General features: G+C 36.1%; 1 protein-coding gene across 2 annotated transcripts in view; it reads right to left on the bottom strand.

Moving 5' to 3' along the window:
• The window catches only part of Glra2 (glycine receptor alpha 2), a 184,203-nt gene that overhangs the window by 145,796 nt on the left and 18,035 nt on the right, over nucleotides 1-20,372 (bottom strand). Inside the window, exon 3 of one of the 2 annotated variants that reach the window (XM_028762102.1) lies at nucleotides 4,110-4,177. In XM_028762102.1, the coding sequence (XP_028617935.1) occupies nucleotides 4,110-4,177 (68 nt within the window). Of the gene's footprint in view, nucleotides 1-4,109; nucleotides 4,178-4,268; nucleotides 4,337-20,372 lie in introns of both variants that reach the window. The other variant, XM_028762110.1, reaches the window with a different exon arrangement.

Below are 20,372 nucleotides of genomic sequence, written 5' to 3' on the forward strand. Positions count from 1 at the left end.
TATAATTAGACAACACAACTCCTTGATTCTCCATAATGCTTATATCACACTTTGGTTTTTAAACCTGCCTACACTCCAAAAACATTTTCATAGTCTCAAAACTGTATTAGTTTTAATGAGACAACTTGCATTTTAAATTATCATGGTAGGTAGATACTTTGTGATCAATGTGGTCATAAAGATTTCACTGTTAATTTAGAAAGCAAGTTCATCTTATGTATCAGCTTAACAGAACATCAAGTTTATGGCAATGTATTGATTATTCTTTAAGATGTTAGAAATCAGAAACATAATAATGTGTTATCTCTTTGTCAGTTAGCATCTTCTTATGATGTGTTCTTTCAGTGACTGAATTAAAGGAAAATGCTATGCTCTTTCACAACGGGCATCCATGTTAGCCTGTCTTCTCTGAGTTTCTCAGGAATGCAATTTCAGATTAGTGGAAAGAGAACTCCTTATAGTACAGTAGGAACTGAAAAAATACATTATGTATATTTAGTTATCTCTCACATCTCTCAAATGTGTCAAGACTCAGAATCAACTGTTGGGTCATGGGTAGTATATAGGTGCTTCAGGCCCAAATCATGCAGAATTCACTACCATCTCTCCAGTCAGCCATTTGAAGATGGGAAGAAAGCTTCCCATTTCCATTTTCTGATGACCCAGTCTTTGGGAGAGTGACATACACCTGGATGAAATACTCTTGTCTGTTACTTATCTTGCTAATATTTTCTATTTTTGCCTCAACCTTAAGAAATAAGGTGTGTTAAATATATTCCTTATCCTGATGATTCAATTACCATTGTCAGCTAAAGAAAAGGGAGAACGAAATAAGGAAAGGATAAACTGACATTTCTAAAACAGAATATAACCCGTCTCAGTATATATCCCTTCCTAGTCTCTTACATCTTCAAGACAATACAAAACTATATCTGATGAAGAACCATAATAAAGGGTCAAACAGCAATAAATCCATGTGCCTCTTAATGAACAAATACATATATTATTGTGTAGCATATCTTTATGATGATCCATGAAAATATTCCTTAAAGAAACAATATGCTGTTCTGTGAGTGAATAACTCCAATACTTGAATCAAAGAAGGGAGCATTTGTACTGATTCTGTAAGTAAGCCAATACTTTGCTAACATGCAGCATTAACAACAAATTAGTGTGATTTCATTAACCATGGGCTGGTCGTATAGTTCCATAAGAAAGTTGACAGAAACAAACAATCATCACCTCTTCTTTATAAATAACCAACCAAATTATCCTTCAATGCTACTTCAGCTTCTGTAGGAAAATGATGTGTAAAGAAACAGAGGACAACAAATATGATCAGAAACTCAGTTTGGAAGCATTCTTTGAAAAAAAAAATAGTTCCAGAAATTTCAGATAAATCAAAACTTTCATCCTCAGGAAACAACACTAATTGGTGTCCTCCATTACTTTATTGATAGGCATAGAATTTAAAGTCTCTGATCACAACTAAAATTAGTTGAAGTTCTATTTCATTTCAAAAATTAAATTGCTCAAAGCAAATTTTATGAGTCAAAATTTGGGGAAATACCAGCAAATTTATCGACTGAGCTGGAGTTTTGAAAAAAGTAAGTTTGGGCTATGACAGACAACATGTGAAGCATGTTTTAGGCTAAACATTGATAACCTCTTAAATTTCAGTTTTAAAATTCTAATTCCCAGCATGATAGTATTAGATTATGAGGGAATAGGAAGAGAACTTTCTAGAATGGGAAGATATAAAAAATTACCAGTCTCTAACCTCAGGAGTTCCCTCACCGACACTGATGTGCTGTTGGCACCTTATTCTCGAGCTTCCAGCCTCAAGAATAAGGAGAATCAATTCTGCTGTCTGTAAACCATCCAGTTTGTGGTACTTTGTAGCCTGAACCAATTAAGACAAGTTGAATCAGGTGGACAATCAGGCAAATCTTCAGCCCTCTTGGAAGCCAGGACATTTTTTACAAAATCATTCACACTATTATCAATATATCACCTATGTAACTGCTAATGCCTTAGATCCTTGGTTGGCATGTTTGACTCAGTCTATTTTTACAAGTAAAATTTTATTGGAATGCACTCACATCCATTTGATCACTATTAGTATGGCTGTTTTCATGCCCAAAGGGCAGAGTTGAGTAGGCATAAGAGAAATCACCTGGTTCCCAAGGTCGAAAGTATTTACTGTCTGTCTCTTTATAGGAAACATTTGCCAATTCCTATCCTAGGTGACATGAGATTTTCTTCTTGAACATAAACATGATGACTTTTTCTCTAAATTTTTTAGGTTCATATCAAAGCCATAAGAAAACAAGATGTACGTGTGTTTTTCAAAACAGAAAGAAGCTTGTCGTTATATCAAAAGCTACTAAGTGAATAAAAGAAGCAGGCTATGCAACACTCTTCTAAACATGCAATTTGATCTGCCTTACACAGCAGATAACCAGGCTGCTGACGTTACCTTTGAACAACAGTTTCCTTTGTTTCCCCATCAGAAACATGACAAAAGACAGTAAGTGACCAGGAAGCACCTATGCAGCCCATTTACTAAACAGCTCTGTAAATCTTAAAGACTAAAGAAAATTGAGTATCCATAGCTTCCGTTTTCATCTCCTTAAATGTTTAGGGTCTTGTATTAATGAACATGGAAAAGGTGCATATTTACATTTTTGATTGAGAGTAAAATGCAATGGGGAGGTCTAATCAAGGCAACTTAGGAGTTTAATTGATGCAATCAGCATTAGGTCGTGCAAATACAGTCATTGAATGCCATCGTGTAAAGCTGGTGACAGTGGGCTACTGGAAACAGTGTCCCTCTTTTAAAAGAAAAGTGACAGAAACTGTGTGTCAAGCCTAGTGTTGTGCTTTTCTGTTCATGTTTTGTTTTGTGTTTCTTATAACCCTATCAAAAGTAGCTTATTTAGGTAAAATTCTTAATGTACTACACATCTTGCTAAAATCTTACTTCTGGACAATGCTGTTTCAGAGTGGTGTCAAAATGGGTAATAGATTTACATTACATTTTATGCTTTGCCAATAAAGCTGACTAGTAAAGGTAAATTAATTCTTCTTAGTATCAAAAACATCACAAAGTACAGTAATTCATTAAACATGACCTTAGAAGCCTAGAAGAGAAAATCCACTAAAAACTTTTTTATTTCTCAATGACATCGTATGTTCATTTTTCGAGTCTTGAGATTTTGTAGGATTCTGTTACTATAATATTTTGTCAAATTCAACTAAAATTTCATTTTGGTCTCATCCAATAATGTGGCTATATGATTTAATAACTATGTAAATTAGGAGCAAGCAACTAAGAACTGTGAAAAAAACAAGCAGATTCCAAGGAAGAATTTCACCCTAGATGTAATCTCCATGCTGTAATCTAGGGCTACGTGGGATTTGGCTATGATCTAGTGGTCTGGATCACTTAACATTTTATTGATCAGCTGTCTTAGCATATTATACAGTGCCTGCACCTACTTCAAATATGTGGAAGATTTTTGCACTACTTATCTTTAATGAGTATTTTATTATGTTTATGTTTTTCAAATCTGTTAATATTTTATGTAATTTTTGTTAACTTGATATTAACTATTGCTAAGAAAATTATGTGTACACATATGAACATGGGTGTGTATACTCATGCTCTTCTGAATCTCTCCTTTTTATGATATCGTAAATAAGCAATAGACAGGCTTGATGTCATCCCAGCTTTTGTAATAAGTAAAAGACTAACAATGACAATTATGTGTCAATCTTTAAAAAATATATACTTATGAGACATTGGAGATGTACATATTTTAATACTCCTAAATACACACCATATTTATTGCTGCTCATTCTACCAAACCTAACAAAAATTATATGTTTACAAAATTGCTCTGGGGTAATAGGTTAAAGATCATTAGACTTTAAGTTATAGCTCCTTGATAAATGACTATTTGAAATGAAGATGTAGAAATGTCAGTTTTTAGAGGATGTTGACATTAGAGATTGGCACCCAGTAAATGTCAAATAAATATGCAATAGTTCTGTGATCCCATATCCCATTCCTTCACACGATGGCTTCAATGCTCAGTCCCACTCACCATTGTAGTTTCTGCTATTGACCCAAAGCTGTTGATAAATATGTTGCAGGTAACATTTACAGGAGGCCCTGTAATTTGAACAATAAAAAATTTGACAGGTTGTGTTCATGGCATGATTGAGTCACGTTTTTCTCTTGCCAGTGGCACTGTAGAACTTACCATGGTGGTTTCTGTGACAGATCCAAAACTGTTGATAAAAATATTGCAAGTAACGTTTACTGGAGGACCTGCAGAATGCAATAAAAATATTGCAATAGATATTGAAGCAACATTACAGCTCCATCAACATCTGTGGTTAGAGATGTAAACAAAATGAAAATGGTGATGAGACTGCAAAGAAAAAATTAACCCAGAAGTGCATGATAACTCCCCACTAGTATTTTGAATAATGACAATTAAGCAATGACAACATACCTCCAAAGAGTTTTGAGTTTGGAAAATATAAGCTCAGACCATTTAACAGAACTCATCAGCTTAAGTTTTTGCAACTGGTCATTTGGTTGACTGCTTTTCTTTAATTCTTAGATCATCAAGATTTTAGACATTGCTTGCTGATGATGAGGAAATCTGAACCATTGGGTCAACACAGGGCTGAATTTAAGGTTATAGATGGATCTTGGTCATCTCTCTTTAAATAAGTGTGTTACTTTGATTTTTATAATGCCTCTGAATTTACTCCTTTGCTCCTTTGCTTCTATATATACTATGATGCTTGGATAAACACACACACACACACACACAACCTGTGTACAAAATTATAAAACAAACTAAACCAACTCATAGTTACATATAAACACTGGTAGAAACGTCACTTAATATCTATACTGTTGCCAGGGTAAATTAGGTGTAAAGCAAGGATTGCCACATCAGTGTACTTTGATCAAAATAAGAATGTACTTATCTCTCCAGGGATGCAGGACTAGACTGACATCAATCTTCTTGCCTTTTGTCAACAGGAAACACACTGTTTGATGATCTCCTGCTTTATTTTTTTGTTTTGTTTTGTTTCCCCCCTCCCTGTGGAATATGTTTAGTGTCTCCATAGACACTTCCCCCAATGCTTTTTGAGATAGGAAAACTCTGTTGGAACCCATCTACTTGCTCATCGTTCTCCTCAACAGAAATGCATGCCTCTTCATGTGACAGAGTCTCCTCAGTTGAGTCAAATAACACACTGTTTGACTATGTATGCAAACTGCCCATAATCTCTGAAGGAAGGGGTTTGGCACTGGGCCTCCCTCAAAGGGTGCTAGGAAAAAAAGTGAGTCTTTCTTTTTCCTGGTTATAGAGTTCTATCACAAATCTATTTTCTGCTAGTAAAAAAATTAAACAACATGGAGGCAACTCATGAGATTTTGTATGTTTACTTTTTTTCCTATCTCCACAAAGAAATACATCATTTTAGATCAGCTTATTGGATAAATTTTATGAATTTGTATAAAGCAAAATAGAAAATAAATGATAAGAGGATAGGAACGTTAAAGAAAGAGTAAAGCCATTTCAAAATGTTCATCAAACTCAATTTACACTGTCACAAGATTTTAAAAAGGAAATTTGAAACTTTACCTCTTTGTTGTCAATGCATTACACGTTATCTATTTGTCCAGTCTAGCCAATTGGCTTGGAAACATTCAAAATGTTGTGTCATATTAGAAACTTTTTTGTCTTCCCTGCTAACTGATAGTGTTGGCATGTTTCTGGAACCTAAAATACCTTTAAGCTAGTAAATCCTAAGCACATTGACATCATCAAGTTTAAAGGACTGGGGAGATAACAAAGTGTTTCTTTTAAGTCAAAGGACTCAAGTTTGATCCCCAGAAACCACAGTTTTTGAAAAGACGGTTGTATTGGCACATGCTTGTAACCCTAGCACCGAGGAAACGGAGATATGCCGACTCCCGGGAATCCCTGACCAATTATCTCTAACATATATTTTGAGTTGTGTGCCAGTAAGAGACCCTACCAAAACAAAAGTAGATGGCACTTGAGGAACATCTGAGCTTTTCCTCTGTCCTTAACATGCAAACATACATGCATGTGTACCTATATACATGAACATGCCCACCCACATTGCTTGCCTTAATTCCCACAAGAGGCTTTTTAAAAACTACCCTAGTAAATACTTTACATTTCTTTTCATTAGCATCTGAACACTTCAGTCCTGAGCATTTCATTTAAAGTGAATTCACATTTATGGATACAAACTTGAGTAAAATGAGTTATTGTAAAAGAAAGAGATTGACATCTATCTGTAGTAAGAACTAAAACACTGAAAGCTCACTGTGTGCTCATGAGCACTGTATGTCGTCCCGGAATGAGTAGGTATTAGTCTGTCCTGCATTTTGCAGATAAGGAAGACTGAGGCATAAAAGCAGTTCACTGAGGTGGTTAATTTTTAACAGCCAACTTGGCATAACCTAGAATTACTTAGGAAGAAAGTCTCAATGAAGTATTAAGGAGGACCTGTGAACATGTCTGTGTCTAATTGTCTTGACTACATTAATTGTGGGAAGGCCCACCGTATTATGAGTAGGTGATACCTTCCAATAGTAACCCTGATAAAAAGATATGGAAGAAGGAATGATTTTTGTTCACTTGGCCTTCATTCTTGCTTACTAGTTTACCTATACCAGTGATCCTCAACCTTCCTAATGCTGTAACCATTAAATAGATTGCCTCATGCTGTGGTGATCCCCATCCAAAATAGTATGGTCACTACTCCATAACTGTTATTTTGCTATTGTTATGGATCATAATGTAAATATCTTATATGCAGGATATCTGATATGCAACCCCCAAAGGAGGTTTGAGAAACACTGTTAATTCCTTCATTGATATGAGGACCAGCTTCCTCAAGCTCCCAATGTGGACTGAAGACCAGTGGCTCTCCAGAAATATTCCAGGTTTTCAGTAGCCCATTGGGACTGCTGAGGGATACAGCCTCATGGATTGCACAACTACTAGGTTTTCAGCCTCTCTGGTATGAGATAGGCATTTGTGGATTACTACTCGCTGTATAGTATGGTCAATCTAATAAATTATCTCTTACTATATATTCATTTTATAATTTCTGTTCCTCTACAGAACCCTAACTGATACTTAATTTGATTTTCTCCAGGTCATAACATTTATAACTATTAGAAACTGCCTAACTTTAAGGAATCATTTCATAACTACAAGGCTAAATTTTCTAAAGCCAATAGAAATATGTCCTAATTGGCTTCTATGCTAATGATGATAAGGTATATAAATACTAACACTCAATCCACAATTTCTTTTGGTTAAAGGTTTTTTTTTTTTTTAAAAAAAATTTGCTTTTAAGAGCTATCCTACTACATGCCAACATATTTGCATGTTAATCCGATAATTTGATTAGAGGTTTTGATGGTCAACAACAAGCTCTTAGTCATGATCACCAGTAAAATGACTGTACTCTTTACATGTAGGAAAAAACTATTAATATCTCTGATTGATTTATTGAGTTGGATGAGAATCAGGCCTAAAACAGAATATAATATCTAGGCTTTCTGATCACTCTCCTCTCCCAAATTCTTCCCTTTCTTGTCCCTATTCTCTCCTCTTAAATTCTCCTTTCTTTCCTCTTCCTCTCACTCTCACTCCTTCTTTACGTTTTTTTCCTTATTCCTAAGAGTTTCATCATTCTTGCCCCAACTCACTTGGCTCTGTGAATCCCAATGGGTATTATTAATACTGTTGGAACGTTGTTTTCCTACTTCTGTACCTGGGAGGCCATTGCATTTATTTATGTCTCCGCTAACTTATTCCAGCAATGTTTTGTATTTTCCAGTGTACAAACATCCATCCTATTGAGTTAACATATACATAACAACTTTCATTTCTTAAATTGTATTGACGATGGATTTTTGTTAGTGGGATGTAAGTGTGTAGGGTGCAAGCATATGTGTGAGGAGGTCAGAGAACAGCCTAGGATGTCATTCCTTACATATTTTTCTCCTTTCATTTGATTTAGATTCTCCCCATGGCCTGGTATCTCACCAGTAGCCTAGACTAATTGAAGAAAAGCTGCCATGGATTCACCCATCTCTGTCTTCCATCTTAGTATTGCTAGGATCATAAGTTCTCTCTGTATATGCTCTTTTCTATATTGAAAAGTGTGCGTTGAAATATGTTGATGTGTGATTCATATAATTTGGGATTCTTATGCATGTTATTAAGAAGTTCAACAGGCTTATGTGCTTTTAGACATAAATTAGTGCTAACAATTGAGACAATGAGCCATTCAATATATAAAACATGAACTAAGGCCTGCATTTAATCACTCTGTTTTGTTTACTGTTGTGGTAATGTTAGGTCTGAGATAAATGTCATTTCCAAGAGGATGTTGAATAGAATCAGTTCAGTGGTGGTAAATGCCAGGATTCAGATTATTTGTAGAAGAGTTAGAGAGATAGCTAATCAGTTAATAGCAACTGATGCTCTTGCAGAGGACGTGAGTTTGGGTCCTAGTACCCACATCAGGTAGCTCACAGCTACCTGTAATGTAGGCTACAGGAGATACAAACCCTCTTCTGTCCTCACATGCACAACCCCCATAGCAGATGCACATGGATAAAAGTGAATTTAAAAAATTAAAGAATATTTGTTGAAATAAAGGATAATATTCAGTTTGTAATTGTTTTATCTTCTTGGTGAAATGACCCTTTTGTGAACATATACCATGTTCTCTACAAACATCTATGTATTATTCATAATTACTTTAAAATAATCTTACTTATATAAACTTGCATGTATAATATAATGTATGCTTGTATTCACCACACCTTTCTAAGCTAATAAGAAACATTACATAATTTAAGTATCTGTGTTTTGTTTTATTTAAAAGTAAGCATCAAGAAGGAACCTTGTATGACACCAAGACAATTAGTCATCAATATTTAGTTTTGTCCCAGATATTTTCCAACATCACTTTTAGGTGAAAGATTACTTGCAAGAACAGAACAGTCATTGAATTTCAAAATGAAAATGTCATGTTTTTCACTCCTGTCACAAATAGACAAGTGTGGCATTTTCATTTTGCCTTTTATTTCTTGTAAATAATTTAACATGTCTTCAAGTATCACAATTGCCTCGGTGTAAGTCCCTTGTATGAAAATGGAATATTAAATATATGTGGTTGCTGCAAATAGAAGTTAAATTTCCTTTGGAATAATACTTTTATCTAACAGACTAATCATTGCTGTTAGTTCAAGAGATACAAAGATAAACTAAATCATAGATGAATTATAAAGAGGTAGAGTTAAGAGCTAGAACTTTGATATCTGGGCACAACTAAGCACTATTTCTTATTTTTTTTATTTTTTATGTTACATGGAATGTTGATGCTCAAGAAGAAGGAAGTCTTAGAAGATAATAAGACTGCAAAGGGCAAGAGTTTGTCATAGTGTCAGTCATTTGGTGAGGAGATATTTAAAGTACATAATTTGAAAGAAAGTACAATTGCAAATCTCATCATCATTAGATATAATCTAAGCAATTATAGGAACTTAATTGAAAATTCACCATGAATTAACTGCACACTATTGGTTATTCTATCCATGGTTTCATGAAGGACAAATAATTCAGAGGTAAAGAAGCTAGTAAATTATTGATTCCTATATCCTGATTAGTTGGTAAACAATTAGTTTAAGACCAGCTATATTGATAGGAATGAAGAACACATAGTACAATAAAGTACCTCATAAATTTTATTTTTACATCATGAATGAAATGATGATATCTAAACTTTCTTCTCACCAATGGCTACCAATAGATCCTGTACAAAGTTATAGTCCATGGATAGATAGGAAATATCATTGCCCTATCTCAGCGAATTTGAAAATATTGGCAAGTTGCTAACATTGTATGTTGTGAATTTCTCCATGGATCAAAGAGGATGGATTAAAGAGGATTAAAAGGATGGGGTAGACAATTTTATGTGGTTTTGGTTTTGAGTCATCGTTTATTTGGTCTTGATATATATATATATATATATCCCAAGGTGGACCCAAAAGACAATAAACCTCTGTCTCTGTCCTTAAAGTTCAAGCATGATTCACTGCACCTGAATTTATGGTGAACACTTTTAAGAAAGACAGTATACAGGAACATAAAGGATAAACTAATTATGTCTTGAAAAAAATGTAGACCCTAAGTCATATTTATCAAAAGCAGATTGAATTATGATGGCTACTAGTTTGCCTTGCATTCAATGCTACCTCTGATTATTACCACTTTCAGAAACTCTCTTTACAATAGGATTGATGTTAACTGTGAGAATTAGTAGTAATGTGTTGTCAGCCCATATTTTTTTCATTAAATAGTTGTAGCTGTTAATGATAGTAATGTTTGCTATATTACTATTAGTGTTATAACTTCCTCAAGTTGTTAAAAATGTATCTATTTTGGAAGTATGTCACCCAAATAATTTATTTTATTTTTTCATGAGTATTTGCTTGCATGCCTGTTGACCCCAGAGGTCAGAAGTGGATATTAGATCCCCTAAAATTCCAGCTATAGATGGTTGTGAGGCATCATGTAGGTGCTGGGAATTGAACCCTGGTTCCTCTGCAAAAACAATATGTTTTCTTAATAGTCTTCCAAAAAAAATAGTCTTCCTTCCTCATCCCCAATCATTTTAATATCAAGTAAACTGAGATCTTTAGACTACAATTTAGCAAACTGTAATGTTAATATTTAATAAAAATGTTGTCAGTCTTAACATTTTTTCTCTCTTTTATCTGTAAACTCAGATATTTTCAGCTTTACAGAATTTCCTGGCATTCTTCTACCATTCTTCATACCTTTCTTGCTCCTAGAATTGTGTGTCACCATTGTGTCTAAAGAATTCTTGTAGCTACCATGGTTGTGAAATAATTCCTACATTTATGTTTAATGATATGTGTCAGTCAGCTTTGGTGACATTGGTGTGTAGATCAAGATCATTCTTGGTTGTGGGAAGTTTTTAGCATCACTGTAAAATATTTACCAGCATCCCTAGTCTCTATCCATTAGGTACCAGAACTCCTTGTCAAAATTTGTCCCATTAATTGTGAATATTTGCCCCAGACAAATTGTCTCTCAATTGAGAACTATTATATTATAAAAACTGAAGTAAACATAGCAAGCTGAGTGAAAGGGATATTCAAGGATCATGTGCTTTGTGATAATAAAATGAGTTATAGAATATTCTTCCACTTCTCCAAACACAAGTGCTATAATTAAAATATTTCTCAGGCATATAACTCATGACAATGTTTGACCTATTTTAACAAGATTTATGAATCTGAAAATTCTTATACACACTTTAGGTAAAAACAAGTTGGTACACCATTTCTCAGGGCTCAGAGAGCTATGCAGACCACAAAGCAGAAACATTGTAATAGTAAAAGGGTTTATTTTGACACCAAGAAAACAGCATCTTCCAGACACAACAGAACTGATACACATATGAGTTCACGGAGACCATGGAAAGATTCACAGGGCAGACAAATGTTCAAGCCAGACAGGGTCTCAGTCTTGAGAGGAGAAAATGAAAATGGAGTCCCATACCTAACCAAAAAGCTTTCTCCAATTGACATATATTTGTCTAGGGAAAACTAGTTTTCTCCAATGAAGTTATACTGGGTATAGAAACAATACTTAAGAATAGGCCCAATATTCATCATAGATGGCCAACACAAAATGAACTCAATGGTATCCTTTTCAAATTTTTGTCCTATTTTGCTTTGTTTGAGCAATTTTTGTCTTAATAGTTTGTTGCATATTATGGTTTATGATTTTGTGTTTTTATGGTATGTGTGCATATGTGTGTGTGTGTGTGCATGTGTATTTGTTTGCTCACCTACACCTATTTGCTTGTTTTGTAAAGAGAGAGAAAATGCAAAAAGGGAGAACTGGGTGGATGGAGGAGTGAATGATGATGATTATAATACATTATATGAGAAAAATTATTTTCAATTAAAAACTACTAGAAAACAGGGCAGCATTGTAATCCTCACACATTTGTTTGTTCAGTATGAAAGTAAATTGTAAATTAAACTGGCAGACATTTGTTGAAATTGATGTATTTTATTCTTAGACACCTCCAGTCCCTCAAAACACCAAGTAGTTGTTGAGTGCCTATTATATGTCATTACATTTGATCCTCCAGTTCTCATTTATAATTAGTTGGTGAATTGTGGTGCTAAATAGGAGAAATCCAAGCATTACTGATGAGTCAAAAACAATTTGCAGAAAACATCTTGAACCATTCTGTAAGAAATGTCAGCTGAAACAAAATCCATGCTCCAAACCAAGTATCTCCATGTTTTTCATGCAAGTAATCTGTTGCCTTTTTGCTTATTGCAAGATGATAGTGATCATAAAGTGGTTGTTAATGGTAGAGGAGATTTAGAGTACATTATTTTCTTGTACAAGGTCTTTTTCTTGTTTTTAAAGTCTTAGAAGCAAAATGGAACCTTTAGGCTTAAAGCAATTTGTAGATCTACATATATTTCTATTTATGTCGTAATAAAATGTCATCTGACAGGGTAGTGCTGAAAAACATAAGGTTCCTTCTGTCTTGGGATTGCTTTAGATAATAAATAAAGATCTATTTGCCCTTAGAAGAAGACAATTTTAAATGCCATTTGAAATCATTGTAGAAAAAAAGAGACCCCGAAAGTTTTTCATGAGCATAAATGACACTTCCTTTCATTTTAGGAAGTTACACAATTAAAATTAAACATGACTTTCTCTTGTTAATTGAATCCTCTACTTCCTTGTAAATGAATAGCAAGTTCATCAACTTGTTAGTACATAACAAATTGAAAATAGATTTCTAATATTAATAATTTGTAATGAAGAAATTATGTTGTCCCTTTGGTTGTAATAGTAATTCATGGAAATGGCCCGTGTACATATACACATTTGTTTCCATGTTTGCTGTACTCATTCTTTTAAATGACTCTTTCTTAATGATTTTTTTTATTATTTTATCTGAATGCTATATTTCTTGGCCTTTCTAAAATCCTATACCCTTTCCCATGTTGTGTTATTCTCTAATATTTTTAATATTTGTCTAAGTTTTTGTAGTACACACTATTCAAGTCATGGTTTGTGTCTGATTCACTGGTATGTTCCCCTGTGTACTCAGTATAGCTTTGATCATACAGAAGACACATAATAATGTATGTTATTGACCAAAAATATAAACCTCTATGTGTAAAAAAGACCAGGAGCTATATTCATCCCTTCACCTTCCAAGGGCAATTCACTGGAAAGGTAATCAACAGAGCTTAGTGGTGAAGTGAGTGCTTAGCATGTGGATTTTCCCAAGTTCAATTTCTAGCCCTCTTCTGGTCAAATAGTGAATTTAAATCAATTGTGTTATCTTAGCCTATAAGATTATAGGACAATTCTATGTTGTCTCTCCAAAGCACTCAACAGAGTGAAGGAATTATGACAAAGCATGAGAATCAGCAATGACAAACATGAAAACGTACTCCCTGGAAGCCTCTATTGAGCTTCTCTGTTTGAGGTAGGAATTAGAAAACTTTAATACTGGTGTCTTGTCCACCATTCCATTAATGGAATGGCATTATAAGTTATTATAGTTAGAAAAACTGTGTTTAATATGCCATTTGTTTGACAACTTAATTTTGAGGCTACTTAATTACTCTGGGCTCCAGTTTCTTTAGTTGATGAAATTCTTTTTTATAGTAGATGAAATTCTTTATGAATTCCCAGTTTTGCTAGGAGAAGTGAAAAAGATCCTGTGCATGAGCTGGGTGGGAGTGGTACAGGGAGATCTTTGAATTTGAGGCCAACCTGGTCTACAGAGGAGGATAGCCAGGGATACACAGAGAAACCAGGTCTTGACATACCACCACCACCTAAGGATCCTATGGAAGAAATGTTAGCTATGTCGTTGCTCTTCCCTCCTGCTGTCACAGAAGTATATTGCTCATCAACTTGAGACTTTCTCCTACTATACTCCTATCACCCTGGATGTGCCCGATCTCTGATGGGCCTTTCCGTCATTTGAGAGTCAGTTCTTTTCTTTACTCTGCATTTTCATTTCCCTCACCTCTACTCACAGTGTTCTTGGAAAGACCTGATTTTTAAAGGATATAAAGAAAAACACTAGATCACTCCGTATGGATTTTATATAATGAAATCTAAGAGTCATTAATGTCGAGGGGGAAAATATCCCTTCAATGAACTACTATGCATTTTTTGTACAGCACATCCTTTAGTACTGTGTGATTTGGATTCCATGGGAGCTACTGTACAACTGTGTAAATATATAACTGGCAGTAATGCAAACTATCTTTTGGACATGTAAATTCTGTTCTGTTAAAACTCAAGTAACTTCTTTCTCCCACTGTGGGTGGGAGAGGTAAGTCTTGCCTTCCTTTCCACATTGACTTCACTGTTCTTGGTCTGTGTATGTTTCTTGCAAATTTCTTAAACTGGCTGTGCTATCTCTCTGGTTTCCTAATTGATTGACAAATTAAATACTTTTTTTTAAACATGTATTGATTTTATATCTGAAGTAGAGTCATGGTTTCACAATTTTAACATTCTTCTCTTATATATTACATTCAGACCACAGCTTTCTCTCCCCTCTACTCCTCCCACGTTCCCACTTCAACTCCCTCCTCTCCAAGATCCAATCTTCTTTAGTTTCCTTTCAGAAAAGAACAGAGGCTCTTAAGGATATCAACCAAACACAGCATATTAAATTACAATATGACTGAAAAATTTCCTTCTAATATAAAACTTTCAAAATAGAGATTATCACTCTTTGGGAAGCTGAGGCTCAGAGTCAGGGTTGGAAACTAGAAGACCTAAAATCTGTTCAAGACCATTGCACTGCTAGGCATACCGCTTTCTATTTAGCTGTCAAAAGAAATCAGAAAGCACCATGTCTGCCAATGAACAGGATCTGAGCCCTTAATTCCTTCTTCTATTCCTCTGTGGCTTCCTCAAATGGAGACCTGTTCTCTCCTTAGGCATCATGCACCATTTCTCTGAGTGTTAGAATGTCACCACTGTACTGTTGGGAAACAGGTTTTCTGTGTCAGCAGGAGATCTAAATATAGAAGCCAGAGTTCCTGATATGTACTCTTCTCTCCTAACAACTAGGGCTGCTGCCTCAGAATCAGAGTGCACTTCATGTTTACAAGTGTTCACGTTTGACTAAGGGGTCCCTAACACGTAGGGAACACATTATGTTCAGGTCTTAGCACGTGATACACCATACTTCCCTGTAATTTGCTCTAATTAAAAGGACATTTACTGGAGTCTTGTGTGTAAGATGATTATTTTTCCTTAAGTCAAGAATTGAGGTGAAAGTATTTTATTATGAATGTAAGTAGTATCCTGTGGGGCAGTGGGTTGTGAGAGGCAGCTGGGTACCTGGTCAAGTGCAGGCCTCGGACCCTGGAGACCCTAAAGAGAAGCTAGGTGTTTGGCTTTGCTCCTGGGCCCTGGTTGCTCTCACTTAGCTTCAGCCCTCCAAAGCCCCTCCCAAAGAGGGAATTGTGACCATGGTCACATATCACAGGTAGAGGGTATGACACAGACCAAATAGCATCAAGACATCTCCATATTCATGAGATACCCAAAGGCCAGAGTGCCTAGCCAATTAAGAATTCCTTCCCAGACCCTCCTCCTACTTGCAAAAGGTATTTAACCTCAGGCCCCTGAAAACACAGGGTATAGCTTCATCCACTTTCCGCCATGACAATAAATGTTTTAAAACCATGAGCCACCTTTTATCTTTGGGGCATGCAGAGGGGAACCATAGAGAAGGCCTTCAACTACTGAGCCACCCCCTAATCTCCAACCGACGACCTCTCTGTGTTCCAGCCATGGAGACCTATCAACTCAAGCAAGCTAGTCAAGCCAGTCAAGACCTAGCCAAAGGAGTCGCCCTGACCAAGAGTTTTCTCCCTGAGGGGCACTGCCAGAGCTCATCTTCTCCCCCTTTCCCTTCAGCTGCAGGTCATTTCAGCCCATAGGCCCCATCTCAGTCCCTCCATGGCCTCTCAGTGGCACCTGGGAGCCCACAGATATGAGACCAGTTGGTCCCTGGTTGCCTCCCGACCCAGGGATCTCCAACCCAAGAGCTCCGTCCCTGTGGGACCTCAGACTGTCTTCTCTCCACCCATGAGCAGAGTCACTCAGCTTCCTGGTGCGGTGTGGAGTACCACGGTTGAATTCTTGCCCTCTGAACCGCGGCACCATCCCCTTGGCATGACAGACACATGGGGCCTACAACTCAGCCCAATAGAACCCACGCACACATGTGTGCTACAGCCCCACAGTATCCTGAATGGGAAATGTGTATGTGAGACTGAGTAGGGGGTAGCAAATAGATGAGGAAAGATGAGATATTATGTTCATTTTCCTCCAATAGCAAATGAAGCCATTTTCTGTGAATATTTCTAGAAGCCATTGTAGCCATTGTAGACATATTCCTGAACTATTCTTCCAAAGGAAGAAGAAGTTTTACTTAAATTCCCATTATTGGCTGTAGGAGACTTGTCTCCAAAATCATTAATTCATCTTCTTTCTAAAGCAAGGATGGACAAGAGGGCTTAGGTCAGAGAAATCCCTACAACAGAGGTTCTCAATCTGTGAGTCACGACCTCTTTGGCACACATGTATTTCTCAAAATACTTTCACTGTTTCATAACAGTACCAAAATTGTAGTTCTGACATAGCAAAGAAAATAAGCTTATTGGTGGGAGTCACCACTACATGAGGAACTGTATTAAAGAGCCGCAGCATTAAAGTTGAGAATCTCTGCCCTAGAATAAAGAATGTAGCTGCTACCCTCTAGCAGTTAAGTTGTATACTAAGGTACTAAGTGATTAGAGACATGAATGAAATACTAAAACTATCCTATAAGGCTTCCAAAATAGAAACAACACCTGCATTCAGTTAACTCATCATTTGTGACATAATGCCATGACTAAGACTAAAATGCAGTATGCTAATCAGAATTTTCTTTGAAAAGAACATATCAAACATATTCATAAATTTGTGGTGAAAAGAGGAAAGGACAAGATATATTCCTTTGAGATTAGCATATTGCTTTATGTGCAGGGAAGAAGGAAGAAGAAAGATCACATTTGGATACACATGCACATGTGTATACACACACATACACACAAGCACACACACACATGCACACACACATACATGTACGTACGAGAGAGAGAGAGAGAGAGAGAGAGAGAGAGGTAATTAAAGTGGGGATCTGCATCATTTTTCTTTTTCTCATATCTCATATTCTCTGTCAAATTTGGAACATCTCAATTTTGCATAATTAGAGATATTTAAAGTGATAAAGAAACATAAAAGATTGGATATTTTGCCAAATGAACAATATGGAGTTTATATATATGATTCTTTCATACTAAAGACCAGATTTGTTGATACTTTAAAAGACTCTATTTTGTATATTATATCAGATGCAAGAAAGCATCACTGTAGAGAAGTGAATGTTCTTTGACAAAATATTCCCAATCCCTCAGGGCATAGGGTGGGATGTCTGCATGTCAAAGTAAATAAATCTCCCAATAAAGTCTTGGGAGATGAGCTTAGGCTGGAGCACATTTCGTCAAACACTCATCTCTGGTCATATGTGCTCATGGACTTGCAAAGACTAGCCACAAGTAACTTGTCTACACCACTATAAAGAAATACACAGTGGTGCACTTCTGTTTATTGGAAAACCAAATAAATTTCCAAGTGCAATTTTCTTAGTCCTGACAGAATGAAACCCCAACACTCAGTTTTCAGAACTTCTCCTTCCTTTTTCCCCAAGCAAGCCTAGAGTTTTTGCCTACACTATTAAGTAATACAATGACAAAGTTATAGACTTCTTACCTTACTTAGCACCTCCTCTCACTATGTCCTAATGATTGAAGGTATGAGAACAAAATATTTCCAGAGACCTTACAATTAACTCTACTGTGATATAAACCATATGAGTAGAAAAAATGCCAGATTGAAAAGCATGCTTCAAGTCTTGTCAGAATTTCCTTGTATGTTTAAGCATAATTTTCCCTGAAAGATGTAATAAATGATTGCAAATGCCATTCCAGAATTTTTTACTGTATGTATGTAGACAGTAAAAGATACGTGTATACAACATTTATATATACTCCAGGAAGGCATCAGCACCTGTGTTCTGTCTCCTTTCCTCAACCATGTGTGGCTCTCTTCTGTCACTACCTTTCAACATACAAACTAGTTTCAATACTTCCCAAGTAAAAAGCTTAAGTGGAAACTTTAAGGGGTCTTTGGAGAGTCAATTATGCTGGAAGGTGTTTTGTTGAAGCAAACAGTTGAAGGAGTATTTTCCTGAAGTGGACCCAGGTGAAAGACTAAGGCAGACTTGTGAAGGAACATTTCACTGAAGCAGACACAGGAGAAAGGATGTTCTGCTAAAGCAAACATGTGAAAATACATGTGATGAAGGATTCTTTGCTAACGGCATGCATGTATTGGTCTGCCTTATATTGAATAGTTGAGATGCATTTGTTGGGACTCCATAGAAAGAAACACACCAAAAATCTGGTGATGTATGGCAGTTTCTTGCTGCTTCTGCTGACTTAGACTGATTGAATGCCCATGCTAAGACCCATGCTGAGACAAGGGACATAGAGGGCATATGATGTTTGGAGGGTATAAATAGCACTCCACTGAGTGAAGGAGAGAGCTTGGCTTGCTGGCAAAGCTCACCTTGCAATGCTTGTGGGTATTATGTCTTCCCTGATCTTTACTTCCCTGAAAGAGAAATAGAGTCCCTCCTGCTGACTCTACAAAGGATGAGGCCTGGCTGTTTCTGCTAAGTCTTATCACTGCTGTTGCTAACCTGACTCTACCAAACTGAACTGCTGTTGTATCTGTGAAGTGTTTGCTAGTGGATCAATCTGCCACTTCCTGCTAACCTGTGAACTGAATTGCCAATATCCAGACAACACAGACAGGAATTGTTCCAAAGAACCTTTCTAAACAGGTCTACTTCCTCATATCCTTTCTTTTCCACTATCTCTGGTGGGTGGTGGGCTACAAGGGAGGTTAAAGCATTTAAGAACCTTCATTGAAAATAAGAGTTGAAAAAAATTAAAGTTACAGAAAGCTGTTGGGTATTTGGAGATAAATCAGCTTTGCTTGTTCATTTAATTATTCATCAAATATTTACCAAGGATTAATAATATGCTCAAATCTCAGGATGTAATGTTGAAGAATAAACAGATCCTGAGGCAAGGCACTGCATAGTTCTTTGCGGACCTGAAGACTCACAAGCCCCAAACATGGCTGTGTTAATGAAATAATAAATACAAGGCTCACTCATAAAGTTAGTGTACAGCACTACAAATCCACTAATGGGAATAAGGGATATGGCCTGGGATCAAAAGCCATTTCTGTACTTTTACTTGCTGCATGTCAATGAGTCTAGTAGTTAATCTCCATTGCCACTAGGTTTAGAATCACGTACCTGGGATACTAAACTCTGTGTGTACTTGTGAATGACTGCCTGGATCAGGGTAACTGAGGTGGGCAGCCCCATGCTGGTCATGGACTGAATAAAAATTTAGAAAATAAGCTGCACACTAGTATGTCTTTCCTGCTTCTTGACCAAAGTTGGATTGTGAGTAGTTACCTCTCCCCAACTTCCATGTCTTCCTGGATGTCTTTTCTATTGCTTAGAGAAGATGCCATGACTAAGACAACTTATAGGAGAAATATTTTATTGTGGGGACTGCTTATAGTTTCAATAGCATGAGAGTGTGTAGGCAGGAATGATGCTGGAACAATAGCTGAGAGCTTGCATGTTAAGACAACAATCATGAGGTAGAGAGAGTCAACTGAAATGACATGGGCTTTTTACACCTCAAATTCATTCTTGTTCAAACCATCACAGCTGCCATAATGGACAATATTGCCTCCCCTACAGTGTAAGCCAAATTGAACAGTTTCTCCCTTAAGCTCCTTTTGTTAGATATGGTGTCAGAGCAATGAGGAAAATAATTAATAGAATGGGCTACAACATAAGATGTTCATTATTTTCTAACTTTTCTACATGTACTTTTCTACAAGGTTGTTGGGAGAACTAAATCAATTGATATGTAATACAATAGAAGCTTAAGACAGTAGCAACACAGTTACTGTAAGATAAAAGTGTTCCTATTAAATATTTCAGATTTTTCAATGAAAATAATGTAATCAGGGAAATGAGGA

This window comes from Grammomys surdaster, unplaced genomic scaffold (genome assembly GCF_004785775.1).
Source record: "Grammomys surdaster isolate TR1022 unplaced genomic scaffold, NIH_TR_1.0 131, whole genome shotgun sequence".
Lineage (NCBI taxonomy): Eukaryota > Metazoa > Chordata > Mammalia > Rodentia > Muridae > Grammomys > Grammomys surdaster.